The 26,811-nt window shown below is 36.4% G+C and overlaps 2 protein-coding genes across 2 annotated transcripts in view; both read right to left on the bottom strand.

Annotated features, from left to right (window-relative positions):
- LOC122404500 (glucose dehydrogenase [FAD, quinone]) overlaps positions 1-11,903 on the bottom strand; it is a 38,667-nt gene extending 26,764 nt beyond the window's left edge. Inside the window, exons 1-2 of the mRNA XM_043408497.1 lie at positions 11,772-11,903; positions 58-227 (exon numbers count right to left, since the gene is read on the bottom strand). Coding sequence (XP_043264432.1) covers positions 58-227 — 170 coding nt within the window. The 5' untranslated portion in view covers positions 11,772-11,903. The remainder of the gene's footprint in view (positions 1-57; positions 228-11,771) is intronic.
- Positions 11,904-13,088: 1,185 nt separating this feature from the next.
- LOC122404763 lies at positions 13,089-25,868 on the bottom strand. Its single transcript, XM_043408986.1, has 12 exons — positions 25,862-25,868; positions 25,629-25,763; positions 24,226-24,318; positions 23,224-23,388; positions 22,999-23,133; positions 21,519-21,727; positions 19,611-19,871; positions 18,702-18,899; positions 18,270-18,551; positions 17,912-18,074; positions 13,650-13,966; positions 13,089-13,280 (listed from the first exon to the last, which is right to left on the bottom strand). The coding sequence occupies exons 1-12, from the start codon at positions 25,866-25,868 to the stop codon at positions 13,089-13,091; spliced, it is 2,157 nt and encodes a 718-aa protein (XP_043264921.1).
- Between the last annotated feature and the right edge of the window lie 943 nt (positions 25,869-26,811).

Raw genomic sequence — 26,811 nt, 5'->3', positions numbered from 1 at the left:
CCTCGTACGGCCGTGAACCGTATCGGTAGTCCGTGCTTCGACCTTCGATCGATTTACCTGGAATTAACGGCGATTGGCGGCAGAGGTCTGTTGCAAGGATCCTCGAGGTCGCATTGGCTGCGCAGGAACACCTCGAGGAGGCCCATGAAGAGCATGAACGATTGTCCGCCGCATGTCGATGCAAGTGTTGGACCAGTCGACTGGGTCAACGGACAGTTGCAGCTCATCTGAAACGTCGATCAACGTTTTAACGATAAACAGTGAAAAATTAATAGCAAAAAACATGGGACGTACACCTATACAAAACTATTTGCAACAGTCACTGCAAGTTCCGGTGCAGGTGTGCTTGGATTTTTCTTAATTTCACGTACAGTTCCTTTAGACACTTTTTTTAATCGTATCATGTACCCTAGATTTATTTCGATTTAATAATTTGGCAATTTCAATTGCATTATGCAACTTCAATGTTAATTCACGTTTCCATTTACTGGTTTCAAAGTGTAATGTTTACATTCCATTCGTTAGAACCAATAATGTAAACGCCCTGTAAATTCTATATGTGTTGTCATACATACGTGTTTGTAATTTTACGTACGCGTTCTCGAGACTCCTATGTGACTTTACTTGCAATCACATTTCGAAAACTTACACCTAACGCGTGCATTCTATTTGTCAACAGTGTGGATTGGAAGGGTCCGAACACTATCGTGAGCCACTTGTGCACAGTTTTATTTTCGTTTGATGAAAAATATAAACAGAGTTTAAGAGCCGTTACCATTTCCTATTCAGAGAGCCTGTGTGTTACATTTTTTCCTCGACTTTGCTAAATAAAACAGTAGTGCCAAGCGTTCGATCAACGCCACGCGTGGCTTTTTTACTGGATTTAATTAACGCTTCGCGGGCATTCGAATTCTACGAACGGCCACCGTAAGCCTGTTTAATTACCACGAACGGAGGATCCGCAACAATTCGCGACGATTCGAAAGGAATGAAAACGGCGAGAGAGTCGGGTCACGTAGTCGCGCAATCGCGATCGACGCAACGAATCCGCAATGAGTATGGTGACGATCCACGGTTGGTTCACGGGTTCATTTTTAGATCGCGGGAACAGACAAGGATCCTTCGACTGGTTCACGGAGCCGCGGTGAATCGAGTCCTCGGGCTTTCTACAATCGTCAGAGAGCCTCACGGGTCCTTTGTAACCATTTCAATCTTCCAACGATGCTATACTTTTTAGCAGGTGTCAAAGTTTACACCTTTCAGCTCCCGAAACAATTGAGAGAAATACGAGTAGCTGAGGGCCTTGGACCATAGTCAGGACCGTACGAAGAAATGTTTTATCTCGCCATTTTTAGAAAGCTATTTTTAGAGGTAACAGGTAAAGGTCTTACTCGAGTCTTTAATATCTTAATGATAGTGCAGTTACGGACATAGAAAGACATTCAGAAAGGCACCCTCAAGCTAGATCTCATGTACGACCCTAAGTGCCGCAGCAGGAGTCAGTTCCAACCCTCAAGAGTGTTAGTTTTACGACCTCGCTATATTGTGGCCTGGACTATACATCGTTTTACATAGATTTTTGTTTGTTTTATTCGGTATTTAATATCTGTTTTTAAGAAAAATATTTGTTTTAATATGAGATATAAACGTTATAATTCTGTTTAAAAAAAAGCAAAGCGGTAACAAATCTTCAGTATCATCAGTTTCATCATCGTTCAATTGCAATAAATTTTTCACTCTTAATGGTAGCTATGTTTCTTATTTTAATGACTGTTACTCCTTGTCTTTCATATTTAAAAATCATCGAAGCAGGCGGTGAATCTTTCGTCGCGATCACGTTATTCGGATCTCGATCGATCAAATTTCCGTTTCGTTTGGAAACAATCGTTTATTCAGCTCTCGTTGCTCCTAGCATCGACGTGCTTCGAAATATTTGGAACATCTTAAGTTGGAAATGTATGACGAGACGTCTTCAAGATTGTCGTCGGAACGAAGATGGCCTTTTCGAGCAATTCTTGCAAAGGTGAGCAGCTGCAAGTTACCGGAGCACAAACATGGTTGTAAGTGGGGAACGAGGCTAAAATGGAGCATCTAAATGGATCAGATTCCTTAGGTCGTATTCTAACTTTCAAATATCACTGAGGATGTATCGTGGATGCCGGTCGATTGTAGCAAAGTCAGAAAGAAGAAGGTTTAGGGAGGTTCGAAAACATGTGTGCTCCCTTGGGAGCTTTTAGAACCGGGAGACACGGTCAACGTCGACCGCCACTGTGGACGATTAGATCGTTTGATCGGTAAAATTGAAGAAAAAATGACCATTTACTGGTCAAGGAAATCAGAAAGTCATTCCGTTGCCGCTACCGCGTCGCGTGTGGCTGGAATCATTCGACAACTTATCCTCAACTTGGGCTGGGAAGTCCCTAAGTCAACTCTAAGTATTTCGAATCAATTTGGCTTTTAAATGAACGCATCTTAACACGTGGATTGCCAGGCCAAAACTGTGCAATCTTTTACCAGATCAAAATTGTGATTTTAGAGCAAACTATGCAAATTAAAATTCGAATCCTATTCTTTATTTTCCTTAACATTTCAGCCTGAGATTCAATTGTTCCAGTTTCACTGTAAAAATTATTCTCACCCATATATGGATCACGTGGCAGTCAAAGTGTTGATCGATGTCTATTCGATGCTCATTCGCGATGGAATTCGAAACATGTAAGATGGTAGATGCCCATACAAAATGAGAGACACAGTAAAAATTACTTTTGCTTCTATTATTTACGAATAAAAGAGAATTTTTAGCGTGGTAAGTTTCGTCAGTTGAAACTTGTTCAGCAAGTAAACTTCTAAACTAAGCTTCCATTTGTTATTTGAGACTCCATAGAAGAGAATTTAGTCCATCTCTGGCTACGACAAGCTGGTAAATCCTCTGTTGCGATTGGTTCGGTGACCGTTGATCGATTGCATCGCCAATTAATCACGGTTACCTGCACTACCGTTTCTTGTTTATCCCGTTGGCTCAGTCGACTAAACAAAAACCGTGACCGACACTGTCACCGTTTGTTAGACGAGGCAAATGGCCCAACGAGTAAAAGGACACCGGTGTGGAGGTGTGAATAAGATCGCGTGTACACACCTTCGACACCGTTACGTTCACTGACCGAGAATTGTACCTAGGTCTCTGTATCGATTACGAAAGTCACGCAGTTTTCCAGCCTCTTTTTTTTTCTGCGTTACTTTTTCGTATCCCCCCCCCCTGCCTCTTCTGACAAGATTTCTTTGCACGCAACGGGCTAATTGCACGCGTCTTGTCACGACAGTCGACGTGTCGAAATCCGCGAACAACGAATCGCGTGTCCCCGATCGATGCAACTCGTTCCTGTCATTTGTCTCTTCTTTTATCATCGTTGTTAATTCTTCCAATTTGGTAATAAATTCGACGAGATTCGAAATAGTTTATAGAGCCTCAAAACTATGGTATTTTTTAATATTTAGCGTTTTTCAGAACCAATGGTCTGCGCCAAGATCTTGTGTAAAATCATCAATTTTTACGGTTTTTCAATACCATCGCCATCTTTGTTTTTTTGTGGTTTTCAAGACTCTTTTAGGGAGAGATGTATATAGTTTTTACGTTGAAATGTAGGAAGAACCTCTTCTTTCATCTTTTCCCAAATCATTTAAGTAGATATTGTTGTCCAAAGATGCGTTTGACTAAGAAGGTATAATTCCTACAATTTTTAATATTTTTCGATGAAAAAAAATACTGTACATGCTTATAAGGTGGAGCAAATATATCTGCAAAATCTCAATACGAAATAGCCTACCTTTCATTGAAAAAAAATATCACGAAAAAGGCCGAATAAATGACAGTTTAGCCAAGCAATATTTGTACATTATTACACATTATATGAATTTTTCCGTGGAATAAAATTTTTATAAGACTTCAATAAAAGATAAAAAAAAATAAAATACGCTTTTTTCGCAATTTATTAACAAATTTAATGTCACATCTTGTCCCCCGATGGAAAATTCATTTATGCTCGCTGAACTGCCGTGAAATAGACTTATATCAGCATATGCCATAATTTATATGGCGTGGGGAACAATAAATACGTGGAATTGTCGCAACGAAGACGAGGAAGCGTCCCACACTTTCTTCGGCGATCTTTGCGACAGAGGAATAATCCCGACTGCAAATTAAACGTGTACCAACGTGTGGTAATATTTATAAAATGGTATTAAATAATCACAATGCTGCTTCCGTAATAATTACGAAACTCTCGTATCATTTACACTACCGATCAGCAATTTATATACTCTCTAACTATAAATGATTTTTTTTTATTTTAAAAAGCACCCATAACTCTACCATATTAAATTGGATTATTATTAGAAAAAATTATATCTACAAAAGAACGGAGAAAAATGAAAAGTAAAATCGAAACCATTGCTGTTAAAATGAAATCTGTAGAACAAAGTGATCCCTTTAGAAATCTATAGTAAGTTTCGGTTTTTATGTTCTGTACCCATCAATGCAATGATCCTTATTTATTATTTCTCACGAATGATGTTGGATTATTTAGTGCACAGGGATTTATGCCACAAATAATTGTCTATATTTCCAATACAATATCGATACACTTGGCTAATAACACTCGACTAATGGCGGTCTTTACACTCGTGTAGTTAGGGACAGAGTGGGGCCAAACATGTCTCGTCGCAATACAAAAACAAAAAAAAAAACGTTCCGTACATTCGACGTGAGATGTCGCGATAAGCTGGTCTTCTATATAGTATCCAACAAATGATGATTTTGTTTCAATTTTTTTTTTAATTGGAAGTTTAAGGTTGCGTCAACTGCAAAGGTTGTTAGCGACTGCACTAAGAATTGCACGTTAGGGGTACGTTAGGACGTTAGGGGTGTGTGATTGGGTGCTGTGGTGCCTAGAGAATCTTCATAGTTTGTCAAGTAATCCGATGGTGTTGCAAAAATTTATCGTTTATGCGTTTTGGTGTAATGGCGATGGAAGTAGTTCTCTGAGGTTCAGTTTACTCTTTGTTTGCGCATATTTTCTGCATTCGATGATGATGTGGTCGATAATCAGCTGTGTGTTACATATTTCATAGAAATTGGGGGAACCATTGTCCAAGAGGTGTGCATGTAATAATTTACTGTGGCCTTCTGTGGCGTTTTGATTCTCATTAGCGCTACTTCCTGTTTTCTATTGAATTTGGGGCTTGTTGTAACGTCGTAAAAGCTTCGAACTGATCTATGAAGTATGCCTTGTGGTTTTGCCATATCCGGTTCCAGGATTCTTTCCACAAGATTACAATGTGCCTATTAATATTTTGGGTCAGTAGTAAGAGGGAGAGCTTTAAGCTGTAGTTTGAAAAGTTAAGAGGGATTAGGATGGTCTCAGGCTAGGGGCAAATCATTCTAATCTAAGAGGGTCACTGGCAAGGAAAGGGATGATCAGATACGGAAGGTGTGAGTTTGTAAGTCTAAAGTTGACGCAATTTTCGCTTCCAGGTCGGCCATTTCGTTTCCAAATACGTCCTCGTGAGATGGTATCCATGCTATTGTAATTGATTTGTTGGATTTGACCAGTTGAAACGTAGAAGTTTCACACTTTTCATCCATCGATGTTACTTTATATTTTCCAATCACATTAACTGTTTTTAAAGTTCACTTCACTTTTATCGAAAACTAATCGACAGATATTTTTTTCATCTGCGGACTTTTGGGTCAGTAGTAAGAGGGAGAGCTTTAAGTTTGAAAAGTTAAGAGGGATTAGGATGGTCTCAGGCTAGGGGCAAATCATTATAATCTAAGAGGGTCACTGGCAAGGAAAGGGATGATTACAGACGGAAGATGTGAGTTTAGAAGTCTAAAGTTGACGCAATTTTCGCTTCCAGGTCGGCCATTTCGTTTCCAACTATGTCCTCGTGAGATGGGATCCATGCTATTGTAATTGATTTGTTGGACTTGACCAGTTGAAACGTAGAAGTTTCACACTTTTCATCCATCGATGTTACTTTATATTTTCCAATCACATTAACTGTTTTTAAAGTTCACATCACTTTTTCACTCGAAACTTCATCGAAAATTAATCGACAGCTATATTTTTCGAGCCTGACACGGAACGATCAGTTTCACTGACGGCCAAACAGCAAGAAGCGGGCCGTAAATTTCAGAAACACAGAGAGAGAGAATGCAAGAGAAGTAGTACGATGAACCTGGTGGGAACATTTCAAGGGAAAGGTAGAATGATTCCACGATTCTTAATGCCAAGGTATGCCGTGGCACAACCGATTACAGTTAATCAAACAGCGTAACGCGACACGCGAACAAAAACCGTTTGCAACTCTTGCTGTTATCTAATCGATCTTCTCGAAATATTCTCGATCCGTGGTCGATCGGGAAAGTCGATTCACCATTTACGAAGCGTTACATCTTACTTCGCGGGAACACAATGATAAATAACACCGTGCAACGAGCTGAAAGTTTAAACAATCGACGTTCCTTTCGTCGCTAACATGACGTTGAATCGTGTAATGAAACACTGCAATTCTTAACTCTTTGCAGTGCAGGATTTCAGACGATAAAATGGACCCATGTTGCATAGTATTGCGTTCTAAATTAAACAAAATTGCTGTATTTTTATTAACACTAGATTTACAGGCATTGATCGTTATTGATACCTTTCATATTGACGATTACCTTAAAATTCGATTTTTCTTTTAATTAGAATATGTATTCTTGCCATTGTATCAAACAAATTCAACGTGAGTTGTTAAAAAGTAATATTTACGCGTTCTGTAATTTTAAATATGGAATTTGATATTCGTCAAATTGACGGTTTTCGTAAATCTAGTGTTAATAATTCCATAGGATGGAACTTTGTTTTCCCCTCCCCCAATTATTGTTTATTTCGATCCTTGGAAATAGGACTCGATTCTTCGTGGTCCTTGTTATTTTCACATTTTATTTGATTCGAAAACAACAAATAACTATTTCAAACAACGAATTATTCTAAATACTTGGTGTTATTTTACAAATAACGCGGGAATAGTAACATTACTTTGCGTAGGGTACCAAAAATGGGTAACCTGTATGGATGAACCTGTATTGGCATGTTGAATGTTCCCAACACAAGTAAATACATTTATAACATTTGTTGAAGATATTACCAATTGCTTTACGTAAATAGGACGCTATTGCAATATTTCGAGGGACTAAAAATGTCCCATCATGCAAAAGGTGGGACACTTTTAATCCAAGCGTGCCCCAAAGAGTTAAACATCAATTATACACTATGAGTCATAACAAAAACAATTTCTCATTTCTCGATTCAAATCTTTTTCCTCATTTATGGGCGAACTTGGACTTCTTAACGAACATCAAATTTTCCAAATTTTTCGTGTTACTTTCGATCGAAATTTAGTTAAAACTATTTCGACGTTTGTGAAACCTCCATTGTTACTGTTTTATCTTTCATGCGTTCCATTAAACATCATCAATTGCATTTTTAACACTTTAATGGCCGCACGTATCACGCGAAGACCATTGCCCATCACCACTGATATTTTGGACCAAAGTGAGATACACGAAGATGCAAGGAATTATAAATGTAACCTCAACAAACGTAATAACTTGAATGTATGATGAAATGGTGACTGATAGATCACGCATACGTGACAGTGGCCAACGTCTGCTAGCGAAGTCACATATACGTGACAGCGGCCGTCAAAGTGTTAGGTACAGAAAGATATCGTTGGAAATGCAACTCCTGATGGCTCGACGGAACTAAGGTCGTCCATTTAACTGTCGGTTTTTTCTGGTTTCGAAAAAAGTGCGAACTTTCATTGTCGGTGGTGGTAGCGTAATTTTCGTAGGAAGATACCGAGATAACGCGGGTATTGTGTTAATTGCCAGCGCTGGTTCGACGCTGCACAGACGTCAAAAAGCGCTGGTCGTGTTAATTGCAATGGCACTGGCGTTGTTACGCTGTCAACCTGCGAATCGAGAACTTTCCCACTCGGTTTACGTTTCGTAGGAACGCGTAGACGATGACAGGTTTGACGACTTCTTTGTTCGTTAGAGGCTCGTTAAGTACGTGTAATTCTAATTTTACAGGGGAGCTCTGATGATTAACGTTCTTCGACGAAGTCATTTGCAACATTTTTTGTCCTCGATTGTTTCAGAAAGAGTTATGAGTAAATTAAATGGAGATCCTTCTGACTGTTCGAGGGAGAAATATCCTTTTGATAAAACAATATTTTAACAATTTATATACCCCCGAAATCCTACCCATTTTCGAGAAAAAAATTCGAGAAGCTGTGAAACTTTTCGACAAAATTACAAAATTTCAAATCGTTCTGAAAAAATTATTTTCGGTTGCGGGGGTCAATGACAATCATTTTTGGTGAATAGACATACCTTCGAAATCCAACGCAGTTTCGAGAAAAAAATTCAAGAAGGTGGACAAATTTTCGGCAAAATTAAAAAATTTCAAATCATTCTGAAAAAATAATTTTCGATTGAGAGGATCAATTACGATCAGTTTTGGTCATTGGGCATACCCTCGAAATCCTACCCATTTTCGAGAAAAAAATTCATTACTGAAAATATAATGTCTGATCATGATTGTCTGTTACCCTGTAAAATTGAAAAGTTCCAAATCATTCTGAAAAAATTATTTTCGATTCAGGGGGTCAATTACAATCATTTTTGGTGAATAGACATACCACCGAAATCCTACCCACTTTTTAGAAAAAAATTCAAGAAGGTGTGAAATTTTTCGAAGGAAAACAAAAATTTAATGGGACATTCTGGAGATCAAAATAAGACGAAAATCAAGAATACCAATTTGTTGATCGAGGCTTCGTTAAAAAGTTATTAACGTTTAAAGTTTCATACCGACCGGAAAATTTTTCGACGAAATTAAAAAATTTCAAATCATTCTGGAAAAATTATTTTTGAATGCAAGGGTCAATTACAATCATTTTTGATGAATAGACATACCCTCGAAATCCTACTCAGTTTCGAGAAAAAAAATTCAGAAAGATAGACTTTTTTGACAAAATTAAAAAATTTCAAATCGTTCTAAAAAAATTATTTTCAGTTGCGAAGGGCAATTACAATCATTTTTGGTGAATACACGTACCCCCGAAATCCTACCCACTTTCGAGAAAAAAATTCAGGAACGTGGACAAATTTTTCGACGAAATTAAAATATTTAGAATCATACTAAAGAAAATATATTTAGTTGCAGGGGTCGATTACAATAATTTTTAGTCATTACACGTTCCCTCGAAATCCTACCCACTTTCGAGAAAAAAATTCAGGAACGTGGACAAATTTTTCGACGAAATTAAAATATTTAGAATCATACTAAAAAAAATATATTTAGTTGCAGGGGTCGATTACAATCATTTTTAGTCATTACACGTGCCCCCGAAATTCTATCCACTTTCGAGAAAAAAATTCCTTACTGAAAATCTAATTAGGTGGTTAAATTTTTCAACGAAAAAGAAAAAATTTCAAATCATTCTGGAAAAATTTCACTCATTTGCAGACCTTTGAAAACTAACATTAAATCGTACATCAAGGGGTTAAAACGTTCGAAATCGATCGATGTTTCGACCATTGATCGATCGATGCTTTGTACTCGCTAAATAATTAATATCCATAAATACGTTATTAAGTTGTTTTAACAAAAATTTCAGTTGCACCATACAGCAGATTGAATGCACTTACGGCGTGTACGAATATGGAAATCGTATGCAAAGCGTACGGGAAATGTATGAACGTGTACGAAATGAAATATTAACATTGTTACAGTATTTCGTCGAATATATTCAGCACGCGATTTGCATGGATTTTCCATATTATAAACGCGTATAATCCGCGTAAAATTTTTAGTAAGTCCAATTAGTCTCATCAGTACCGAAATGGTTTGTAACGCGAAAGTTAACGATTTGTTATTCGTAAGAAAAATTCTAGATCGTACGATTTCGAACGTCGCGCGTTTAGAACCTGTATCATTACTGCGTTACGATCTGCATATATTCATAGGATTACATTATTAGAAGTTACATGGCGACGTAAGCGAGTCTCAAGATGTTAGATTTCAACGAATTGCCAACTATTCCTCAGAATTTGCAAACAAGGGAAAAGATTTTTGCATTTTAATTGCAATTTTACGATTGGATAATTGGCACGCTGTATAATCTACTTCGTTCTTCTTTTTGAGTCTAAAAACCCTTTTGTTTCAACTATTAGAAGAATATTTATTTAAATCATTCTGATCTACTTTTTTTCACTTTTATTTACCTGTGGTTACAGACTTAAGGCGAACAATTTAGTAAAAAAGAAGTGGTTCAAACGAGACACTATGGTTTATAATATATCGCGTAAAAGTATAAGTTCTGCTAGAAAATTATAGGCGTTCTAGATTAAAAAAAGAAAGTGGTACGTGTATGCAATTAAACGTGAAAGATATGTTCGAGTCTACATTGTTTATTTGCGTTACGTGATCAGGTATCAAGAACAGATAGGAATTTTTTGAAAATATAAAGAAAGGTATAAAAAGATAAGACTTGTAGCAACGATAATAAAAATCTTTCTTTTGGAAAATAATGTTATGCACGAAGTGTGCAATATTCACGGTTTGGAAGTTTGAGAAAAGCTCGATTTAAAGTTCACATTTATTTTTTTTTGCTTTCCTCTCTCCCTTCCCTCGTTTAATTAATACCTTTGACTCGTGGAAACGAACGTGAGACGACTAATAAAATTGAGCCACTCCGCAAAACCGTTCGATAGATCACGGCTCGCGTTAAACAATTTCGCGGCGAGTTTTTATTCTTCGTTATAACGCGCACGTAATTAGCTTACAATGGACAGAAGATGCACTCCAGTTTATGGTATTATCTCATCGCGGCTTGTGTCAGGTGTTCTTATCGCGTCGGTTGTCGTTACACAATTCATGCGACTTTGTGGAATTTCCGCGGAGGTGGGTATTGTTTCGGCGAGAAGACGTGAAAGGACGGAACTCGCTAGTCATAATTAACGGCACTTTCGGCGTCAACTTCTAAAATTTCAATTTTCAAATTTCGTATCGAGATATTCCGTTTCGAGGATCATCGAAATTTCCCGGGGCAAAATGTTTCGTTCAAACGCCGTTTCAAATTTGACCGCGTGTTTCCAGGGGTCAGGAAAAACTCACTCCTATTCCGTTGATTGCGATGCAATTAAATTCTGGAAGCTTTCAAATATAGTATGGTTGCTAGAAATTATTTCTTTGTTCGAACATTTGCAAACGGCGTTTCAAATTTGACCGCGTGACCGTCTTGGTTTCCAGGGGTCAGAAAAAACAAACTCGTATTTTGTCAATTGCGATGGAATTAAATTGTGGAAGCTTTTAAGTATAGTATGGTTGCTAGAAATTATTTCTGCAGCGTTGATTCTTTGTTCGAACATTTGCAAATGGCGTTTCATATTTGACCGCGGGTCAGAAAAGACAAACTCGTATTTTGTCAATTAAGATGGAATTAAATTGTGGAAACTTTTAAATATAGTAAGGTTGCTAGAAATTTGCAAACGTCATCTCAAATTTGACCTCGTGACTGTTGCGTTTTCCAGGGGTCAGAATAGACTCACCCGTATTTTGTCACTTGCAATGCAATTGAATTGTGAAAGTGTGAAATATGGTTTGCTAGAAATTATTTCTGCAGCGTTGATTCTTTGTTCGTACGTCCGGCTAGCTTACCTTTGGAAGGTCGTTGTCCTTATCCTATCGAGTGAATATCGCACTTGCGACACCGAGGATCCACGGCGTGTTTCTGTTCACCGCACGCTCGAGAGGAACAGGACCGTGGTATACGGCACCGCGATCAACAGCAGACTAAACTGGTACCATTCCCCATCGCGGTTGTAATATTCGACAACCTCCACCACTTTCTTGCCTTCCATTCTGCCACATACCTGCTTATGGAAATGACTCCAGCGAGCTGGTACCATCTCAGAGTATTTCTTGGTAACCGATACCATTACCTAGTACACGTACAATAAGCGGAAAAAAATAGAAAAAATATTTCGTGCTCCATCGATCTCGTTTCGAATATAAAAACGCGCAAAATTGTTTCGAACGAGGAATTCAAAGTAAACAATCTTTTTGTTCCTCGCTCCTCGAACCAAAAATTGCAAGTGAAATATTTCTCGACGAAGGAAGAAAAATTTAAACGTTACGAACGAATAATACGATCGTTTGCACATCTTTGTTTCGTGTATATTTAGGAATTTTTCGATTTGGGTATTTCATGAAACAGATTTTAAACAAACCGTTCGAAACAATCGGTAATTACTCGGAAACGAGGCTAATAATAATTCGAATTTAATAGAAGACATTAATTATTTCAGAATATTATAAATTCTGTTCAATCGAGATGTTCGTTAATAATTAAGGAACGATAATGCATCGCCGATATTGTTCTGTAAATAGTGTATATTCTCGTTTGCTCGAGCGTGTTCGCGTCGCGTTTTCGTCGAAATTTAATGACAGCGATCCGAAAGAAAGTAATTCCCGCGGTGGCGGATGTGTAACATGGGAAACTTAATGACAGAGAATTAATGACGGCATGGAAATATATTCCCCGTGTTATGTAAACTTTCTTACGGTTTCTTTCGTGCTCCATTTTGGTTTACACTTTCGGTGAAATCGGTACCATTTATTACCGTTTGACGGCGGTTCATCGTATATTTGGAATTGAAATTACGAAAAATGACTTGTCAACAATTAGAACACGGTAATATTCGTACGAAATATTCTCACGTTTATCGAAATTTATTTTCGTTTTATCAAACTATTTTTTAATCGAGATTGTAAATTGTCGTTTCGATGATCAAAGCATCACAAAAAATTGAAAAATCAATTCTTTAAGCATAATTAATAAAATTAAATTTAAATTTAAAATGCACCTCGTCGAGGTGAAAATTTACTAATCTATGTATTAATATTGGTCGAGATTAAAATTTTTTTCCAACTTTTCGTCTTGAAAGGACCTTTTAATTTTCAAACGAGACCCTGTTAACGATCGATCGTGGATCCCCAATCGTCGCGACTTTGTTTCTCATTCCCTTCAACGCGACTTATTCCATCGTCTTCGTTCACGTAATCTTCGACATCGTCGCCAAGACCGTAACTGGGTATATCATAAAAGGTCTCAGATTTAGCGTCCTTGTCTCCGTAAATCAATCCGTGCGTCCCTGGATCCTTTTCCTGATGGTGAAATTTAAAAGAACCGGTTTATCTCACGGGTTCAACGCGAAACATTGAAACGTTGCAATAATAATTCACGATTCCCACGAAACAATTCCCCTTCGATCGTACCTTTTGATCGACGAAAAAATTCTATTATATTCTTCTTAACAATTTCTATTAAACGCGTGTACGAACAATTTTACAAAAAGTTACGATCGTTTAAGAAGCAAAGCAAATAATTGCCTCGAAAGGCTAAAAATATTTATTTTTAAACGCAAATCACTGTTCCATTCCAAGAGAATTTATAGTAATGATGATTACGGTAAATTCGATGGATCGCATTCGTTTTCTCGGGACCTTTAACTAATGGAATTACGAAATACGTACCTGTTGAGGATCTATAATAGATGAAATTTGTTTGTTTCGATTTCGATCCGTGTTATAGGGGCTATCATCATTAGAGGAAATATTCTTCGATTCTATCGTCGAAGTTTTTGACTCGTGAGGGGTATTTTCAACTCCTTGAAGCTCGTGAGCCTTCATGAATGCGTGTTTTATCAAACTTTCATCCGTATTCGGTTCAGAATCGTTCGAAGGATCCTCGTCTTGATCCATAGCTTCCATTAATCTTTGTATGTCTGCTAAAAGGATCTCCTTGTTCAGTTCGAAGAAAAGATTCAAGTCCACTGTATCGTCGTCTTCGTCTGAAAAATATTAGTGTGAGATTAGGTCATATATTTTATATATATTTAAAAAGTTATTAACAACTAAATTCAAAAACTTCAAATTGTTCTGGAAAAATTATATTCAGTTACTGGGGTCAATTACAAGCATTTTTGGTGAATAGACATACCCCCGAAATCCTACCCACAACCAAGAAAAAAATTCGAGTAGATACTGAAATTTTTAGACGGAATTAAACAGTTTCAAATCATACTAAAAAAATTATATTTAGTTACTGGGGTCAATTACAAGCATTTTTGGTGAATAGACATACTTCCGAAATCCTACCCACTTTCGAGAAAAAAATTCGAGTAGATACTGAAATTTTTAGACGAAATTCCAAAATTCCAAATCATACTAAAAAAATTATATTTAGTTACTTGGGTCAATTACAATCATTTTTGGTTAATAGACATATCCCCGAAATCTTACCCATTTTCTAGAAAAAAATTCGAGAAGGTGTGAAATTTTTCGACGGAAATAAAATTTTCAAATCTTTCTAAAAAAATTATTTTCGGTTGCAGGGGTCATTTACAATCATTTTTGGTCATTACACATATCCTCGAAATCCTACCCACTTTTGAGAAAAAAATTCGAGAAGGTGTGAAATTTTTCGACGGAAAAAAGAAATTTCAAATCGTTTTGAAAAAATTATTATCGTTTGCGGGGGTCAATTACAATCATTTTTGGTCATTACACATACCTCCGGAATCCTACCCACTTTTGAGAAAAAAATTCGAGAAGGTGTGAAATTTTTCGACGGAAAAAAGAAATTTCAAATCGTTTTGAAAAAATTATTTTCGTTTGCGGGGGTCAATTACAATCATTTTTGGTCATTACACATACCTCCGGAATCCTACCCACTTTTGAGAAAAAAATTCGAGAAGGTGTGAAATTTTTCGACGGAAAAAAGAAATTTCAAATCGTTTTGAAAAAATTATTATCGTTTGCGGGGGTCAATTACAATCATTTTTGGTCATTACACATACCTCCGGAATCCTACCCTCTTTTGAGAAAAAAATTCGAGAAGGTGTGAAATTTTTCGACGGAAAAAAGAAATTTCAAATCGTTTTGAAAAAATTATTTTCGTTTGCGGGGGTCAATTACAATCATTTTTGGTCATTACACATACCTCCGGAATCCTACCCACTTTTGAGAAAAAAATTCGAGAAGGTGTGAAATTTTTCGACGAAAAAAACAAATTTCAAATCGTTTTGAAAAAATTATTTTCGATTGCAGGGGTCAATTACAATCATTTTTGGTCATTACACATATCCTCGAAATCCTACCCACTTTTGAGAAAAAAATTCGAGAAGGAGTGAAATTTTTCGACGAAAAAAAGAAATTTCAAATCGTTTCGAAAAAATTATTTTCGTTTACGGGGGTCGATTACAATCATTTTTGGTGAATAGACCTACCCCCGAAATCTTACACACTTTCGAGAATAAAATACACTTACGTAAAACTTTTCCGCAGAGAAAAATTTTTTTAACAAGGGAACACCCTGTATAATTTCGTATTACTGTCTTATAATTTTGTCCCACCAAAGTCAACATATGTTAACATTTTTTTTTCTCCTTCCTTTAATAAAGGCTGAAATGTCTGACATGAAAATTACAAATGTAAAACGTGTGGTAATTATATTAATGTTATAAGTTCAAGAATTGAACGATCATCATAGTAATGCAGGATAAAAATAACAGAAATGTTAAAGCTATTTTACGCAAGTCACGATCAATTTTATAGTTCCAGCTTTGCATACTGAAATTTATGTTTTCCTGGAACAGTGAACATTGTTTTCCTCGTTGGTCATAAAAGTAATGAGTAAATGGTAGATGATCCTTTGAACTGCAACCATAAAGTGAGCAAGGCTATCGGTATTATCTATTCAAACGTGAATACTTAATTATTTAGAAAATATTACGTAACAGTTTCACTGCTGACGATATTGTTATTTAACATTGTCATGATGATACTAAACAAAACTCTGAATAATAGAAAATCTCTTCAGTATTCTGATAAAATAGTCATCTAAAATGTAATAAATAGTACTGAAACAATTGTTGAATTTTTACTGTTCTTTACTGAATTTACAAATTTTTAACAGTAAATGCATTTTATTACACTTGGAGATTTTCTAAAAGTATCCTGCATCACCTCTAATAATAGTAAAAATGTGACATCGACTACAAAATCGACTAAAATAAAATCATTTGTTTCGGATATCATTTTTTTTTTTTATTACTTTTATGACCATAAAATAGAACCGTAGATATGTATTGAAAAAATGGATCTCACGATTGCGTCACCAAACGCGACTTTCTAAAAACACCGAATCGATTATGTCTGTCTGAATGTCGAACAAGAATTAACGAACACCAGACAGTATATGTAACAGTCTCACATGCGACGCTAATTAAAATAATTCCTTGTCCAAACCGGGCGTGTCGAGTCCTGGGGGTCATGCAGAACTGCCCGTAACTTTTTCTATATTTTTCTATCGCGAACGATCAACGGACACGTCTGAATCTAATTCGTTAAACTAATGACGTTAGATTCCACGATCGATGGCCCGCGGCAAGTAACGGTTCGCGTATAAAAAAAACCGACAAATCTGAGACACACGGTATGCAATAGAAGAACGCAAACGCCATAGTTTCACGTGAAGAAACATCGATACGTTTGAAAAATAAATATAATTTGCATGTAAGGTTTATATCTTCGCAACTGTTTATCATTTGGTTCCATTAGCGTCGTTGAATGATTACCAACGTACACATTTCTCTTCCTCAAGTTTAACGAAAACGTTAACGCTAATGAAACAGTTCATTTTTACCCGTACAAATTATTTGTGAACTTTCATCTTGTTAATTCTTTAAATAAAAAGTTTGTTGGCATTGTTGGCCGGCCTGTAGCCGATGGTAGTGACGGCGATTGGGGTTTCCCCGTTCTTGCGCAGGCTTTTATTTTTCCTGGCCATGAGGCGCCAACGTGTATTCTTTTTTCATATCTTTCTCTTCTTCGATGTATATGTATAGAATTAGTTATCGCGTTAAATGCACAATATATTATGTACCAGTTAAATATAATTGTTCTAATATAGTGTATGACTAGCGTAATAGCGGAAGCTAGCGTAGTTCGGTAGATCGAGGTGAGGGCGCTGCGAGCAGTCCCTAGGAACACGCGGTTTGGTCCTTTCTCGTGTCGTAGCCCGAAATAAAGCAGTTTTAAGATTAACCACGTGGTACTTAATATTTCCTTTGTATTCCTTAATATTTGATAAAGTTTAACTTTATTATTTGTTAAAAAAGTTTCGAAGAATATCCTTTATCCTTCTACAGACATCTTAAAGCAAACAATAAAAGTTTAAACTACCTTTTTCTATTTCTCAGAATTATCGAAAGAATTGCAAGTTGTAATTTTTTGTACAATTCTTTCGTTTCGCCAACGTCGACAGACAAATTTACCAAACCATGAGCAGGAGTGATATATTTAATAAAAACAAGCCGAGTCATCGAGCCTCGAATCTTATTCCTGACTTCTTTGTCTCGAGTTAGCAATAATACCGGTATTTTAATAGTATGCTATTTTTTTACCGCCACAAACACAGACGAAATCGTTCCGATACAAGCAGTGCACGAATTTCTTTTGGCTGACAGCTTAATACTGCAAGAATACTAGTTTTTACGGTATTTGTAATACCAATTCGATCTACGGTCCCATTAACGAGAAAACCTGCCCCGTCAAGCTGGCATAACTTCCACTTTTTTTTTCGAAGCAAAACAGAAGTTTCTGTTTAACTCGAATTTTTATTCCGACGAAACGAAAGTTCTCTGTTCGTTTAACAGTTTTACCAAATATATTTTATTTCGTAACCGTTTCGATTTATGGAATTCTAAGAAACTGTGACGATGAAGAGACCTTACCTGATTTATCGGTGTCGATGATTTTTGGTTCGAAATTATTTGTGACGTTTATCGTATAAGAGGAAACGTTGTCTAATGTGTCTGTGGAGTTCTTGATCGTGAATAGATCTTCGTAGTCGCGTGTGTCAGTCGCGGTGCTCGAATCGTAGTTTTCGTTCGAATTCTGAAATGCAGAAAGTTGATTTTTATCTTCGAGCAAAAAAACTAACAGTTTGGCTTTGAGCTTGCATATCGAGTCGATTATAATTTTTTCTGCGATTGTAATTTGTGGAAATATGTGGTCTCGAACGATGAAACCAATTTCTATTATTTATATTCGTATTTCGTTGCCAAGGATTTCATAATTTACAGAACTTACGTGTTGATGATTTTGCTGAGCAAATTTGTCGTCCAGTGCCTTTTTAATGTTCTCCAACGAAGAAAATGGCAAATTTTTAATCAACTTCTCTATAAAATCCTCGGGAACGTCGTTGGAATACCGCGTCACATCCGACGATGTTTTATTTTCAGTGACACCATACTCGACGAATTGTCTTTCATTTTGAAGAGATTTTCCATTCAAAGTTTCGTCCATTCCGATCCACAGTGACGGTGATTCGTCTTTATCGAACGACAGGTTCGCGAACGTCTCTGGAACAATCTTAGCAAACCAGTTCTTAGAATTCGAATTTCCTTCGATGAAAGCAATTTTATTGTATTTGGTAGAATATTCTCGTTAAAAATTATTTCACGATCAAAATAAATGTTTCGAACGTCTCCCTTGCAAAAGCTTAAAAATGAAAATACTTACGAGAAAGAAATTACTTTTCTGCCCCTTCGATGCTTCGTTGTCGTCAGAAATTATTCCACGATCAAAGTCGTGATCGATGGGCTGAGAGTTGCCTGACTCCTCCACGTTTTCCACAGGAACCATATAATACGATCGACCATTGGTATTCGTGATCGTTGGTAATTGGCGAGGTAGCATTTCCTCCTTATAGACAGGTTTCTCCAGAACGAAAAAGCCGTTTTTAATTATCGTAAATATAACAATTAAACAAACTTACGTACTTTGTTCTACACTGCATTTTGTAAAATGCCTCAATCTTTTAGTAAAAATATTTTTTTACAGAATTAAATTTGTCATAAACGTATATTTTCAGCGCATTAAATAAATATCTCTGAGTGTACCACCGGTGGTACATGTGGCTTGAAGATCAAGTTCAACGTGTACCACCGGTGGTGCACGTGGCTTGAAGATGAAGTTAAACGTGTACCACCAGTGGTGCACGTGGCTTGAAGATCAAGTTTAACGTGCACCACCGGTGGTACACGTGGCACGGAACGTGTCAAACGATATTTTTTCTAGGTCAGATTATTTTCAGGATATCGAGAGAAATATGTTTTTCATCCTCAACTTTGGGGGGCTGATTTCACCCCCTAGATATATATCATAACCTGTGAAATATATTTCTAAGAACAATATTTTACGGAAATTTCTTTAAAATCGGCGATGTTCTTTGTTAGCTTTGAAATGTTTGCAAAAAATTGGACCACCAGAAAATCGTCACACCAAATACTGGACCTCTCCCTTATTAAAAAGTCTGTATTTACAGGATATTTGTTTACAATCTGCTGTGTGCAGATTGATTGTAAATACAATCTTCGATGTTTTTACAATAAAAAAAGAAATATTCGGTAAAGATTGCATCCATCTTACCAACTTATCGTAAACGGGGAATCGATTTTCCGTTCGACTGCGCGTTACATCGTTCTGTGGTCGTTCGAGTCCTGGATTTATCGGTTTCTCGCGTTCTCTGTCGATATTACCGATGTGGAGGGATCGAGGATCGACCGATGCACGCAGCCATTTTCGAAGTTCTTCGCCCAGCGACGTCGAAGCCAGGATTTCCTCGATCCATGCGGAGTACGCGCTAGAACCGAGACCATCCTTGATGGAACGAAGCCAATCTTGAAATTGCTGAAAGTAACAGGTCACGAAAAAGCTTTTAATGGAAAATGTCGGCCTCGCGAGACACGCTTATCGGGGATTCCCTGATTTCTATAACCACAGTACCAGACAATGAAGACACTCCGACTTTGTAAAATACTTTTTATCAAGAATTTAATTTCTTCTGTTTGGTGTAGAGGATTAAATTGTTAAGTAACAATCTATGATTTAAAGTTCTATTAAATATTTTGTTGATCCAACTTAGTACCATTTGGTGAAAGATAGAATATTTTGAATGCTCGTTCCTATACCTTGAAATCCCTTTGTCCCTGGGCGTTTTGTATCCAGAGCTCAATGGCGTCCAATTCGGTCTTCGAATTTAGGTGATTCAACCACGGATCAGGCATTCTGCGTGGCACTCGGCGTTCAAACAGACATCATTACGTTAATTGATGCTAGTTTGGTTAAGCTTTAAAACATGCACGGATTTACTAATGACGTCGTTTAAGACTTTTCAAATGGCGGCTTGAATTTCATCGAAATTTAATCGAAACCGTGAAAACGATGAAACTTTGAGAATTCAGAATTTTATTCTCCCGTCTGAAACCAGTTTGGACAAAACATCGAATTTAAATCGAAAAATCGATACTTTTTTATCCCATAAAATTCATTTTCTAACTCTATGGAAAAATACATTTCGGTTTCACCTATCCCATTCGTGTAAACAATTTATTTTGTACATCTTTTTATAAACAAATAAACCGTCTATTATCGTGACGTATTAAAATAGTTTAATAATTTTTTCAATTTTCGGGTTCTCAAGATTCCTTTATAAGTCAATGTATTTCAATGCGAATGAAAGTTCAAAATTTCTTTCAAAATGCAAAACTTCCTTCCGTCTCGCTCTACCACGAAATTTAAAGAACATCGTAGCGATCTCTGCAGAACATGAATATACTCGACGTATTCGTTTCCCCGCCGATAGCAACTTCACTTTTTCCAATTTACGGAACGTCGAAGGGAATTTTTCATCCGAGAACTATCTGCGGAAGAATCTTCGCGACAGAATTCATGACGCGAATAACCGTGAACCATATCGAATCGCGGTACTCACTTCGTTGTTTCGTTAATATTTCCTTGACTCGTGTCCCAAGGTGCCTGTAAAATAAAAATATCAGGCTATTTCATTATATTTTCTGTAACAAACATAATTTAATAACCTTATAAATCACCATAGATACAAAAAAAATAACAAATGGAATATTTAACTTTGTGTAAACGTAATTTATATCAATTAAATTGCATTCGAAATCTCTGAGCTTGCAAGTTAGCAAAGTTAGATTAACCCCTTAACGCTCATGCCCGAGTCTGACTGTTTTGAAAAACGATATTTTTTTAATTTGATGGTTTAAGGGATGACAATATTTCTTTTCCTTCAAATTATACGCTAGATACGACATTGTAATTAACAAAAATCGAATTTTTATGTGGCTTAGAAACAAGTCCAATAAAGAAAACTGATCATTCTTGGTCAATCCGCAAAATATGAGCGTTAAGGGGTTAAGCAAGTTAGATATTGTGAATCAATTTCACTCGATTCCGATTGTCTTCGAACTTCCGTTTATCGAAACCTTTCTGACAAGGAAAGATGGTGAGATTCGTGTAATACGAATATACCTTGGAGTCTATTTCAGGAAGCACTGTACGTTGGTCCCCATCGTTCAGGGATATCTTTGAAAATGGCGAAGAATAATTTTGCAATTCCATGTCGCAAGTTCTCCGAATTTTACAGTCGTTCGTATCGCAGGGTTCCATCAATTTTACCGAACATTTCTGCATTCGTGGGCATATCCAACCGCGACAGTGCTCGTTCGTTGTCTCGTCTTCTGCGAAAGCACACGATTCTTAATTGGAAACGTTAAAAATTGCAATCACGTGGCGTTGACTCCCGTGCTCGCCGCCAGAGGGCTCGCGTTCTCACAAGCGCTCGACCAATCCCTCATTTTCAAACCCCACAGTGCATGTATTGCAACAAATTTTTGTGTGTAAGTGGGCAACATTGTATTCAGTCGTTACGCTAAATTTGATCGTGATATGACAACCAGTGCGTTCACGTCAGTTATTTGCACCAGTCGATCTCGAGCTCTGCGATTTTTGCGATTTCTGCGATTTTTCCTTTCATCGTTTGTCGATAGTTGGTTTAAATTAAGGCTCAATATGCAGGGTGTTCGAGGGAAAAATTTTAATGGGAGTTTCTAGAGGTCAAAATTAAACGAAAATCAAGAATACCAATTTGTTGATTGAAGCTTCGTTAAAAAGTTATTAACGTTTGAAGTTTCACCAGTACTGAATTTTTTTCTCGAAAATGCGCAAAATTTCGGAGGTATGTCTATTCACAAAAAATGATTGTAATTGACCCCCGCAATCGAAAATAATTTTTTCAGAACGATTTGAAATTTTGTAATTTTGTCGACAAATTTCACACCTTCTCGAATTTTTTTCTCGAAAATGGGTAAGATTTCTGGGGTATATCTATTCACCAAAAATACTTGTAATTGATCCCTGTAACTAAATATAATTTTTTTAGTATGATTTGGAATTTTTTAATTTTGTCGAAAAATTTCAGTACCTTCTCGAATTTTTTTCTCGAAAGTGGGTAAGATTTCAGGGGTATATCTATTCACCAAAAATACTTGTAATTGATCCCTGTAACTAAATATAATTTTTTTAGTATCATTTGAAATTTTTTAATTTCGTCTAACAATTTCAGTTCCTTCTCGAATTTTTTTCTCAAAATTGGGTAAGATTTCAGGGGTATGTCTATTCACCAAAAATGCTTGTAATTGATCCCTGTAACTAAATATAATTTTTTTAGTATGATTTGAAATTTTTTAATTTCGTCTAACAATTTCAGTTCCTTCTCGAATTTTTTTCTCAAAAGTGGGTAAGATTTCAAGGGTATGTCTATTCACCAAAAATGCTTGTAATTGATCCCTGTAACTAACTATAATTTTTTAACGAAGCCTCAGTCGAGAAATTGATATTCTTGATTTTCGTCTCATTTTGGCCTCCAGAATCTTCCATGAAAATTTTCTCCCCCAGTTGGTCGAACATTCTGTGTATTGTTGAAGCGTTTGCAATTGTTTCTGAGCTTTACCTGTCGATACACAGTCCGGCACGTGTCTGCAGGACGTGTTTAACTTCGAGCAGTCGTTCTCCGGTCTCCGTAAGAAGCACTCGAATTCCGACTGGCAGGTCAAGCGTCGACATGTGCCAAACCAGACGTGCACTTCTGCAAAACGGTATCAATTTTTGTTCTTTTATTTACTGGCGATGATGGGAAGCTACTTTGGTCAGTAACGGAGCGAGTGTTACGATCAACCTTTGTTCTTGGCGCAGCTTCTGAGCAGTTTGCAGGGTGGAGTAGCGCAAAACGACTCTCGAAGAATGCAGTGGCTCCCTTGGGGACACTCGAAGCCGGCACAGGACGCTGGACCCTCGTGGTACTCCTTCCGGGGCACGCATCTTGCTATCTGTTGCTTGCATTCTGGTAAATCAGAAGCTGTTTAATTGTTAAGTGGATTTTTAGGCCCCTCCAGAAGTCTATAGTATAATACATATCAATGTAATTATTTGAAAATTGAATCCTCCATTAGTTCATTATTTTTCAAGTGCTTAACCCTTTGCACTCATGTGTGGAGCGTGACTCGACATCAGTTCTTATTGTCAGGTGCTCCTTTGTCAAGTCCCGCTCGACATTTTTTCAAGTTCAAACCAATAGAATTCAATTTCATTTTCGTACATTCCGGAAGAAAGCATAAGGTTTGCGCAGTTTGCTCAAACAGAGAAATATTTGAAGGAAGAAGAGAAATCAATCTTTTCTTTTTAATCATACGCTTGAAAATTACAAAATACAACATCAGTGTAAATTGAGCAGATATTTAATCGAATTTGTTTGTTCCTCTATTTGTTTAAATTGCTTTATTTTTTGGTTAACGTAAATTTCAAATAAAAAACTTGAAAGCGTTGGGAGCTGCCGGTAACAAAATTGAAATACAATTTGGAGTGCAAAGGGTTTAAGGAAAGTTGATTTTTATTTACCAATTTGATACAAATCAACATTAAGTAAAATGAGTCAAGATTGAAAGTCCACTTGAGAGTTGATCTGATTTAATCTGTATTTGAAATTTTGTTTGCTTTGTAAAATATTGTTAGAGTTCCAAGTGATTTAATTATCTTCTCAATCTTCCCAATAAAGAAGAACCAAAGCGTCGTCTATTATTTTTATTTAAATGCAACGGGAATATTCGATAATTTTACTTCGTATCGTTTATACGTGGAATGATCCAAGAATTCAAATGACTTTTTAACGCGTAATACTTACTCTCGTCCCAACGACACCGTCGAACCTTCAGCATGCACACATATCCACGGCTGCAGCGTACACTGTCGCACGTGGAAGGTCCTCTCAACGACTCTTAAATCATGCAATTTCTACATCGTCAGTCATTTTATCATTGCTCAATAGACACGCGTAGAAACCTATCAGAGGCGAATAGAACGTTCTTCAAGTGGTCCCAGAAAACGTATGGAACTTCGAGTACCTTATCGTTTCAGCCATTTGACAATTTAGAAAAAAATATTGCTCTCAGAAGTCTAAACATAACACTTTTCCAAACATGCTGTTTATTTTTTCTTTTTTGTTCTTCGATATGAGGAACGTATATGTACGGATAAACCAAAGTGAGAAATAATTTTGCAAGCATGTTTCTATAGTACTGTGAGAAGCACTTAAATAAGCAGGCCCCAGATTAAATCAGAAACGCAAAGGAAACTGTGAAACTTCTTCCAGAAGATTGTGAAAATTCTTCTCTCCGAATGAAAAGTTTACGAGCGATGGTGTATGAATTCAAAAAGACGAAGCAAAGTAGAAAATTCACTACTCCATTTTCAAGGACTTGTACTCTTCAAAATCAGAATCTTATTTCTTCGTATTTTCGGAGAGATGAACTTTTCATGTCGTGGTAATTTTAAGGAGATTTAAATTACCCGGGAAATTCGATTTTCCTTTGTGCCGGATAATCTGGAGTTTAGTGTATTTTAGTAAAATACTATTTTATAATTTATTTTAGATCCTGCATGTATTTTTGAAAATAGAATATTCCATTCGTTGCACAAAAAATTCATTATTTTAGAAAATAAAATGATTTTATTCTGCTAACTCAAAGTGTAAAATCCATTTATTTTGGTAATCTAAAACGAAGTACTTTTTCCTCTGAATTTCAAACATACTTTCGATGGAGAAAGATACTCTTCGATCGCAAGGAATCATAATTCAATAATATTCAAATAAATCGATCGCAAGCAATAATATTCTCCATCTGTGTATGTCGAAATACAATAATTACTTAAAATTCACAGAGAAATTATTTTATACTTAAAATTTTCAAAATAAAATATTTATTTCACGCAATAGTTTTTTCACGCAATTACCAAAAATAAAATTATTCCATTTACTGAAATTTCACTTCACGTATGAAATACTATTTTATTTTAATTTTAAAGTGTCTGTTATTTGAAGTAGTAAACGAAATAGTATTTCCACGAATATTACCAAGCTCTGAGTGCAAAGTATAGATCCCCGGAATTAAAACGAAAATTCTTCTTCGATAATCGCGATTTAATTTTCAGTTTAACCGCGACGTTCTTGTGCTTTTGGCCGCGGTGCAGTTTAATTACAGCAACGGAAGCCGATGTAATTCTATGTACGTTCTTTAAGCTATTTACCTGTTCGGGATTTCGCGCAATAAAGCATACTGGGACACGGAGGATCCTTGCATCGAAATTTCCGGTGCACGCAGGCGTCGTCGTTTTCGCATTGCAAATATGCACACGCCCTGTGGTTGTTATTACCAATGTTACCTATTGTTCGGTATAAAACAATACATTTAACCGACGTTCCTTATGAGAATGTCCTCTTTCGAGGGATACGCGCAGTTACGTTAAAAAAAATAATTAACCAGCCATTTGTTCAGTTCCCTTTTGGCCAACCGGTTATATTTTTATTATATCTTAATTACTCGTTAATCTTGGCATCTACGCTTCGAAACAAAGTCAGAGAGATAATTGGGGACTATTTTGAAATGCATTTCTTTCCTTGGCTTTCGATATATTTTAATTTTGTATGTTTCTTTTAATACGCGTCCTCCATTTTGAATATACAGGATGTTCGGCCAAATCTGGGAAAAATTTTGATGGGGGATTCTGGAGGCCAAAATAAGACGAAAATCAAGAATATCAATTTGTTGATGGAGGCTTCGTTAAAAAGTTATTAACATTTGAAGTTTCATTAGTACTGAATTTTTTTCTCGAAAATGCGCAAGATTTCGGGGGTATGTCTATTCACCGAAAATGATCGCAATTGATCCCCTCAATCGAACATAATTTTTTCAGAATGATTTGGAATTTTTTTTTCCGTCGGAAAATTTCACATTTTCTCGAATTTTTTTCTCGAAAATGGGTAGGATTTTGAGGGTATGTCTAATGACCAAAAATGATCGTAATTGATCTCCACAATGGAATATAATTTTTTCAGAATGATTTGAAACTTTTTAATTTTGTCCACCTTCTTGAATTTTTTTCTCGAAAGTGGGTAGGATTTCGAGGGTATGTTTAATGACCCAAAATAATTGTAATTGACCCCTGCAATCGAAAATAATTTTTTCAGAACGATTTGAAATTTTTTAATTTTGCCGAAAATTTGTCCACATTCCCGAATTTTTTTCTCGAAACTGCGTTGGATTTCGAAGGTATGTCTATTCACCGAAAATGATTGTAATTGCCTCTTGCATACAAAAATAATTTTTCCAAAACGATTTGGAATCTTTTTTTCCGTCGAAAAATTTCACACCTTCTCGAATTTTTTTCTCGAAAGTGGGTAGGATTTCGGGGGTATGTCTAATGACCAAAA

Source organism: Colletes gigas, unplaced genomic scaffold (assembly GCF_013123115.1).
Source record: "Colletes gigas isolate AHSC1104 unplaced genomic scaffold, ASM1312311v1 Colletes_gigas_Sc00003, whole genome shotgun sequence".
NCBI lineage: Eukaryota > Metazoa > Arthropoda > Insecta > Hymenoptera > Colletidae > Colletes > Colletes gigas.
The sequence above is the reverse complement of the archived record's forward strand: the minus strand, read 5'-3'. Positions and strand labels throughout refer to the sequence as shown.

Excerpts from the sequence above, each read along its gene's own strand:
- LOC122404763 (XM_043408986.1), bottom strand. Across the intron at positions 23,389-24,225 it reads ACGGTGTCGTTGGGACGAGA|AATGCAAGCAACAGATAGCA; the intron begins GTAAGTATTACG and ends CTGATTTACCAG. Across the intron at positions 18,900-19,610 it reads TCCCCGTTTACGATAAGTTG|AAACCTGTCTATAAGGAGGA; the intron begins GTAAGATGGATG and ends TTCGTTCTGGAG.